The sequence below is a fragment of the Lactuca virosa genome, chromosome 7, assembly GCF_052849685.1.
Source record: "Lactuca virosa cultivar CGN04683 chromosome 7, Lactuca_virosa_CGN04683_v6, whole genome shotgun sequence".
NCBI lineage: Eukaryota > Viridiplantae > Streptophyta > Magnoliopsida > Asterales > Asteraceae > Lactuca > Lactuca virosa.
Window position 1 is genome coordinate 118,545,095 of NC_136432.1, and position 8,725 is coordinate 118,553,819.

General features: G+C 32.8%; 1 protein-coding gene across 1 annotated transcript; it reads right to left on the minus strand.

Moving 5' to 3' along the window:
* Positions 1–2,020: 2,020 nt before the first annotated feature.
* On the minus strand, positions 2,021–5,563 carry LOC145123443 (uncharacterized). The gene is made up of 14 exons (XM_079058649.1): positions 5,343–5,563; positions 4,867–4,994; positions 4,708–4,779; positions 4,522–4,635; positions 4,352–4,420; positions 4,205–4,261; positions 4,068–4,121; positions 3,884–3,946; positions 3,650–3,712; positions 3,366–3,530; positions 3,096–3,251; positions 2,793–2,873; positions 2,647–2,708; positions 2,021–2,571 (listed from the first exon to the last, which is right to left on the minus strand). Exons 1-14 carry the CDS (start codon positions 5,518–5,520, stop codon positions 2,475–2,477), a joined length of 1,359 nt encoding a protein of 452 aa, XP_078914775.1. The 5' UTR covers positions 5,521–5,563; the 3' UTR covers positions 2,021–2,474.
* Positions 5,564–8,725: the final 3,162 nt, after the last annotated feature.

The window sequence follows — 8,725 nt, forward strand, 5'->3', positions numbered from 1 at the left end:
GGAGAGAGGCCCACCGATTGGTTTTGTTCATTGAAGCCCCGATACCTAAAACTTTGGACTTATGAAAATTAACTTTTAGACCGGATGAGACTTAAAAGCAACGAAGGATTCGGGCTAAGTTTTTGATGTTGCTTTTGGACCATTCCCCCACAAATAAGGCGTCGTCAGCATAGAAAATATGGGATACATAGTTTTTCATTATGGGGAATTTTAAACATTTGAATATACCTTTCTCACAAGTCGTCTTCATGGATACAGTAAGACCTTCTATGGCTATTATAAAGAGAAAGGAAGATAGAGGGTCGTATTGCCTAAAGCCTTTGGAAATAGAAAGTTCATATGTCGGTGCCCCGTTAACAAGAATTGATGCTCTGGAGGATGAAAGACACCCATTGATCCACATACGTCATTTCAAGCCATAACCTATTTGCATGAGAATAAAATTGAGGTACTTCCAATTAATTGAATCAGACACCTTATCGAAATCAACTTTAAATAAAAGAACTTTTCGCTTTGGTTTTTTCACCCAACAACATACTTCGTTAACAATAAGAGGTCTGTCAAGGATGTTTCGAGCCTTCATAAAAGTCGATTGTACCTTGTCAATATTGTGCCCAATAACCACTTTTAGACATGTAGTGAGAATCTTGGCAATGATCTTGTATACACATCCAATAAGAATAAGACTCATTGGACCGTAGTCACTGAGTTTGATTGGATCCTTGATTTTTCGGGCAACAATGATAAATGATGAGTTAAATCCCCTTATGATTTTCCTATATCTCTTGAAGTGCTTCACAAAAGCCACAATATCGGTTTTTAACAACCCCTAGTAAGTTTTTATGATTTAGAAGCATCTCGTTCGGGAACTGAATCTTCGGTCAAACAGCAAATTTGATCTCTTCAAAAGAAATAAGGGTTTCTAAGTTCAAACTAATCTCAAGGAAAAGAGGACGGAATTTGGAACTGAATCTTCGGTCTCGAGGGCCATTTTCCATGAACTTATTCTTGAAGAATCTAAAGACTTTTCATTTTATCACACCAACCTTAGTGTTCTATTCATCATTAATTATGAGCCCCATGTATTCGATTCTTCATATTCTTGTTGTTCCCATACCCATGAAGGAAAAAAAAAATTCGTCGCCATCAACCGCCAACTTTATACAAGACTTTTGTTTTAAGCTGAGTATCACTCCCTTTTCCAATTTAATAATTTGTTGGTGACCGTTTCTTCGTTCTGCCATCTCCAAATCAAAAGGCGATATGGATTACGAAATTGTATCTATCTCATCAACCCATTGTTTTGATTGTTTCATATCGCGAACCCCTTGGGATGATCAAGGCCCTCCGGTTCTTGATTTCATTTTTTAGGTGTCGTGACTTCTAACTAATCCATCTTATTTATACAACTCTCTAACCGACTAAAATCTCCACATGATAAACTGACATTTTTTTTTTTTTGAACCGGCAAATACAAATATTATAATCTACTCATAAATTAACAACTAATTTCACCTATGTCCACCACGGGACTTGAACCCTCGACCTCAAGAAGGGAGGATACCACCTGATACCGCTGGGCTAGAAGCCCTTTGGTACATGATAAATTGACTAATCTACCCTTACCATTTAAATGAAGTGCAATAACATAAATGCCCCTCATCTTATTTCTTTTTGCTTTCCCTAGTCTTGTTTTCATGCCTTGCACTATGGTCCGTGTTCATCATTTGATAATCATTGGTTTAAAGACAATATTGATCAATTTGCTTTCCATAGAGAAAACAATTAAACTAAGGAGCCTCACTCAAACCATAATTAGACCCAAGTTGATTTATAAACGTTGCATACAATCAAATCGAATAATTCAAATTCTTAAGACGAATGGTAGGCAAGACTTATATTAAATGACTATTTTTCTACATAAATTTCAACAAACAAATTAAAATTTGTGCAAATAAGTCCCTCATTTCATATCCATTTTGAATATGGAATCTTTATTTTAACAAGTTGGACTAAAGAGTAGAACAGCAACTAACACAAGATTTAATACAACACAAAACTAAAAGTAATTCCACAAACAACACCCGATTTATAAAACATTAGCAACTTTCTTCTACAAACCTATATATCATCATCTTACGAAGATAAAAATAGTTGCTATTTTAGCCTTATACCCTTTTATGTCATATACCATTAAAACCAAAGTTCGAGATGTTATCACTGGTCAACAAGATTATCATAATTAGTCTATCCAGTCATACTTGTAAACGAACACATATATGAGGGCAAAAAGGACATTTATATCGATTACCACCATCATTTTCCAAATCTTTTGTATTTGTAAACATTCAAGTCTATCGAGTATTAACATACTAGTGATTTCTCATTGTGTGGCGTTGGAAGCTTTTCGGTTGCTCTAGATTGTCATACACTGTCAGTAACAGTGACAGTGACACAGTGATGTATTTGTAGAATTATTTTGAGGTGCTTGTTTTGTCTTGATGCACGCGTTTTGCCCTACGGCGTGTATGGCTTGTATGGGAATTACGCGATCGCCTTTTTGACTTTTTACTGCCAAAGAAAATAAATAAATAAAAAATCAAGAATGACATTTGAATAAACATTAGTAAAAGCAATAAAACAAACCTGAATAAAGATGACACCATAGTAAGTAGAACCATCACAGGAAAAACTATTAAAGCAGATGCCTACAATAAAATAACACAATAATCTCTTTAACTATAATATTATATAAACTATTTTTAAAAAAATAATCACATTAAGGCACATACCATAAACCACACAAGTTCATTAGTTGCAAAGGCACGTGTAATTTCATTTTGCTTCATCACTTCATGTATGTTACCTCGTACCTTCCAAAATAAAATCCACGTCATCAATAATTATAAATAAAAAAATAAATATTATATTCTTTTTGACTTTTTCCTTCCAACATACAATCAAACTAACACCAAATTATATATTCAACTAAGTCTCCACTTAATCCATGGTTACGCTACAAAACATAAGGCTAAATGACAAAACAACAAACAAAAGGGTAAAATTGTCATTTAAAAAAAAAAGCAAAATTTTACCTGGCGATGGTATTTTAGGGTGTATTTGGAGAACCTTTTATAACCACGGAGTAATTTCTTGGAGTAAGGTTTTAAAAAGATATGTGTTTTATTAACATAAGGTTTCAGTGTCTTTGAAAGCCAATTGACATAAGGTTTTGTAAACTTCTTAACTTCCTGCGTAGATATACAACACATGGTAAATGTTATCCCAATTTTTTATTTTTATACATAAATAAAAAATATAAATAACAAAATGAAATGATTGGCTAAATTTTACAATAACAAGACCTTGATGTAAGGATCCAAAATGGTTTTTATATTGGAAATTTGAGGCTGTAATTTTTTCATGGATACATGGTAAATTTCAACAGTCTTCACAGTAAATTTTTGTGCATGTGGTTCCATATTTGTCACTAATGTAAGCCATTGTTCCTTGATAATAGGAATCCATTTCTGTAGATAAAAGAAATAACATTAAGTATAGTCATAAACTAATATTAATAAAAGATAAATGCAAGAAATAGCAATAAAACTTGTTATGTATTTAAATGAAAAAAAAAAAAAGTTCTTACTGTGTGAACCATATCAATGTAGGGCCATGTCCACCTTTGAACTTGAGTTTGTGTTTCCATTGCCTAAAAAAATTTCATAATATTAATAACATAACTTTAAAAATATTAATATTAGTTTTTGCTCTATTTTAAGTCTGTTTATCATGTGAAAAGAGTGTTACAAACTTTTTGTCAATATCAGAAAGTAATTATATAATATGAAAGAAACTGATTAAAGTAAAATTTCTAGAAAACCTTTTGAAATGCAACATCAAGAGCTGGTTTTCCATACACATTCCAATGAGTCACCATGAAAGACTGCATATTAAGAAAAAGATTCATGTTTACAGAAACTATAATTCAAAAATATACCAAGAAAAATAAGAAATAGAAATGTTTTTTTTCATTTATTTTAAACCAAAAGGAAATGGGAATATACCTGACAATGAATTAAATGAATTGCTAGCCATGGTGGAAGCCATGAATCATGGACCTGATGCATAAATATTTTTTTAAAAAACAAAAATATATAATGAAAGTATATTGTTATTTTTCTTGTATTTCAATTTCATATACCTCTGCAAGTTCTTTTGAGAAGCGTGCAGCTTTAAATTGGACTCTGATTCTTTCTTCCTATAAACATATTGGAGTCATTGAAATTTTGTAAAAGTAGCCAAAGTTTAAAAATAAAAGATAAAAAAAAAAAGTCGAGTTTTAGAAAACCTCAGCTTTCTTTAGAGCACGTTCTGTATTATGGATTCTGATCTTTTGTTCTTCATTTGTCCTCTGAAGCTGGAAACAAAGATAAATTTATACAAAGAAAAATTTATACATATAAAATAAGAAATACTACAAGTAGAAATAACTGAGTTATAATAATAATTCATGGGTACCTTCACAAGTTTCTCATTTAATTCTGCAATTTTTGTTTCAGCAACATTTATTCGAGCTTCAAGTGCATCTTTTTTTGTGTTTTGTTTTGCTATTTCAATTCTAAGATCTTCAACCTATCGAAAAAGAAAGTCAATTTAGGAATTGAACAATGAGATTATATATTTTGATGATATTATGAACATCACCTTCTTTTCAAGTTCACCAGCTCTTGCATGAGCCTCATTCACTTGTTCCTTTGCATCAAAAGATTCCTTTTTCTGCAAAAAGAAATGGAAGAATCATGTATTGACACATCAACTTGATAACTTCAGATGCAAACAATAACAAAAATTGTTAAAAATGACCTGGAGAGATTGAATTTCACTACGCAAGGAGGCCAAACTGTTTGATTTCTCAAAAACAGTTGTTTCCAGTTGTTTGATTCTTTCATCTTTGGAGTTAATTTCACGGCTCCTCTCATCAATGCTGGATTCTGAGAATGAAATCCTTGGAAAAATGAATATATTTGTGCAGAAATTGTAAATAAACTCTCGTTTCCATGGTACTGATATAAAAAAGAAGATGCAAAGGAATTGATAGTCATTTGAAAATGGTTGAATAAGACTGTAAATGTTAGAGCATACAAGAAATGATACAGAGATAAACGTTATAGTTCATACCATCAGTTAAGAAACACACCTTACAGCTATAGGAAAAAGGAAAACCTAGAAACAATCCATAATCACCAGCCTTTTACCAAAATCTAAGTAAATCAATTTTCGGAGTTCATTGTACATAACGAAAATGGTGAAACGCGAAATTGAGAAGATAGAAGCGAGACCTAAATTGAGAATCTTTGATAGGAGCTGTTCATGCTTGATTTTGAGAGATGAATCGTCCGACTGGTCTACTTCGTAATCATGAAGGGTTTCTGAAGATGCAAATAGGAAGAGAATTAGGGTCATACAGAAGAATAGCCGTCGTTTGGGGGCCGCCATTGGAGTAAAATTCGAGCTCATAAATGAATGGAAAAGTTTTTTTGTTTCCCGATTTTATAGTACTGGGAAAAGGGGGGAAAGAGGAAGACTTCCTTTCCATATATATATTTATAGAATAAATTTTTGTAAGAACATAAAAAAAAAAAAAAAAAAAAAAATTGTTTATAAAATGGTTTTTTTTTAATTATTTGTTTGAGTAAATTACACGAATGGTCCCTATGGTTTGGGGTAATTTGCGCGTTTGGTCCCTAACTTATTTTTTTAACTTCCAAGGTCCCTAATGTTTGTTTTTGTTATGCACTTGGTCCCTACGGTTTGTTTTTGTTACGCATTTGGTCCCTATCTTACCTAAAAATACTATTATTTAAATAGGGAAAAATTGTGGGGTAGATAAGGTAAGGTGAGGAGGGTGAGGTTGGGGGTGTGTTTATTTGAATAAATTAAAAAATGAAGGGCAAAATAGTCGTTTTAGGTAAGACAGAGATCAAGCGCGTAACAAAAACAAACAGTAGAGACCTTCCAAGTTAAAAAAATAAGTTAGGGACCAAACACGCAAGTTACCCTAAACCATAAGGACCATTCGTGTAAATTTACTCTATTTGTTTTAAGACAAAATTGCAAAAATGGTCCCTGTGGTTGGTAAAAATATGTGATTTTGGTCCAAAAATGTTTAGTGGTGCACCAGTGGTCCAATTTTGGATCTTTTTAGTGATTTTGGTCCCTATATACTTAAAAAGACGATTATGCCCTTGTAATTATATTTTTCATTTTTTATATTTATATTAATGGTTTTAGTTAATTGAAAATAATAAAGGGCCCACCAACCCTACACCTCTTCTTCTCCAGTTCTCCCCATCTCTCTGATGTTATCCCTCCTAACACCATCGCCACTTCATCTCCTTTTAGCTATGGATCCCCCCCCCCCAGTTCGTAACATCTTGCATACATTTTATCCTTCGCACCAGCCACTAAAGGCAGAGCTTTAGTCGTCGCCAGTGCATTCCACCAACGGAAACATCCCTAGAATCACAGTCCAAACCCTAGTTTCTAGAATTTATAAATTTTGAATCCATAAGCACCCAGAACACATTTACCCTCGTCTATTCAAGCTATTATGGCTTCTCCATGTCCCGATTTGTAATTAGCTCAGGTGAGTTTGAAACATTAGCAAATGGAGAACACCAACCTGCAACAATGGTGATTTTGTTGAAACTTGCAGATGAGACAAGACATCTATGGTTTGTGCCTTTGACTCTCGATTACCATGAACTTGTGAACAATGTGTGGGTCGGTTATTTCTTTTCTGAATACAAAATGCTCGATGCCTACTGCTAATGATTTCTTTTCTAATTTTCAGGTGGGTTTTGTTAGGGTTGGAAAGTGTCGATAGTGTGTGTGTGTGTGTGTTGAGTCTAAACCTATAGCTAGAGACACTTGATATCGATTTCTGAAATTGTATGTCTCGTATGATAAACAAGCACCGGCGACATTGATGAACAAGCATGACATGGTGGTCATGAGCAAATAGGGGTGAAGATGGTAGGATGGACTAATGGTGGTGGCTAGGGGAAATAAGGGGGTGAGGTCTGTGGAAGAATGGCTCAATTCAAAAGAGAAGTAGAAAAGGGGCGATAGATCACCATCACAGACTTGCTATTATTTCCTTTGGAAACCTGCAACTCGAGAAAAAATGGAAGAAGATGAGACCAATTTTTGATCTTGACCTACAGTTTTCCTCGTCTATATTTCTTTTAATTAACATTTGCATTGAGCGAAGGAGAAGAAGGAAGCGTGGGATAATTTGAGTGTGTGTGTGTATTTTTTGAGTGTATGTGTGTGTGACTGTGTTTTATTAATTTTGGAAGAGAGAGAGAGAGAGTGTGCGTGTGTGTGTGTGGTGGGTTTATTTTGTTTTTGTTTTTCATTTTTATTATAAGAATAAGAAAATAAATAAAAGAAATTAAAATATAATTATTTAAGGGGCATATTAGTCATTTTAGGTGGGATGTGGACCAAAAACACAAGAAAATATAACCATAAGGATCAAAAACACACAATGTATCTAAAATTGGACCGGTGGTGCACCAACATTTCGTTTTGGACCAAAACTACAGAATTTTGCCAACCACAAGGATCATTTTTGCAATTTTGTCTTGTTTTTTAAAACTCTTTTGAATATATATTTTTATTAATTTTAAAAGTTTATTTTTATATATTATTTTATATTTTACAACGAATTTATTCTCTAGTTTTTATTAAATATTATTTTTATGAGCTAATAGGTTTATAATAATTAAGTAGTTTTTCAATTAACAATTTTTTTTAGTTAATTTGTGAGACATGGTCTAAAAGTTTTGTTTGTCTCAAAAGCTTGAAGACGGGGTATTTTTTTTTAAGTACGGGTGAGCACGGATAGCGTGTATTTTTTTTTGGAATCGGAACTGTCTCGAAATCGTTGGTTCAAACCGAGGTCATTGGTTTCGGTTCCAGGTCCTAAAAGTGGGAACCGCCAATGACCGGTTCTGGTTTCGGTTTCGATTTTTTAGGAACCATTATCTGCCGGGTAACCGTCGGAACTAATTCTAAAATATTAAAATTTAAAAATACTTAATATTTAAACGAATTGGCCGTAACAACGTTGATAATTAAGACATTTATTGGGACTATCTAATTGGATCTTGGAAGTAACATGTTAATAAGTCATATTTGCAACGTTTTTTTTTCAAAACAAACAGTCTGATGTGAATGTGAATGTAAATGTATGACTGCAAAGTAATTTGAACATGTGTGATGGTAACATCTTTTGAAAAGATTTGATATTAAATAACACATGTTGATGATGATAAGAACATGAACTTTGGTTTATGATTTATATTTAGCAACTTGGATTATCTTTTAAAACGATTATTTTTTCGCCGTTTGTAATCTGTATCGTAATAAATTAGTTATAGTATTTATTTTTTGTTTCAATTGCTAAGAATTATTTTGTATTAACGAAACTAAAAATGACGTAACCGAGTTACCCGCTCCCGGAACCGAAACTGACAGTTTCAGGACTAGTTCCAAAAATTTAAGAACCACCTATACCGGTTCCATTTCCGGTTTTGGCGAAATGAGGAGGATACCCGCCTATATTCATCCCTATTTATAAGGGTATTTCTAAAACTAATCATTTTTATATGTTTTATTTAAGAAGACAACTGAAAATATTAAAAATAAAATAACC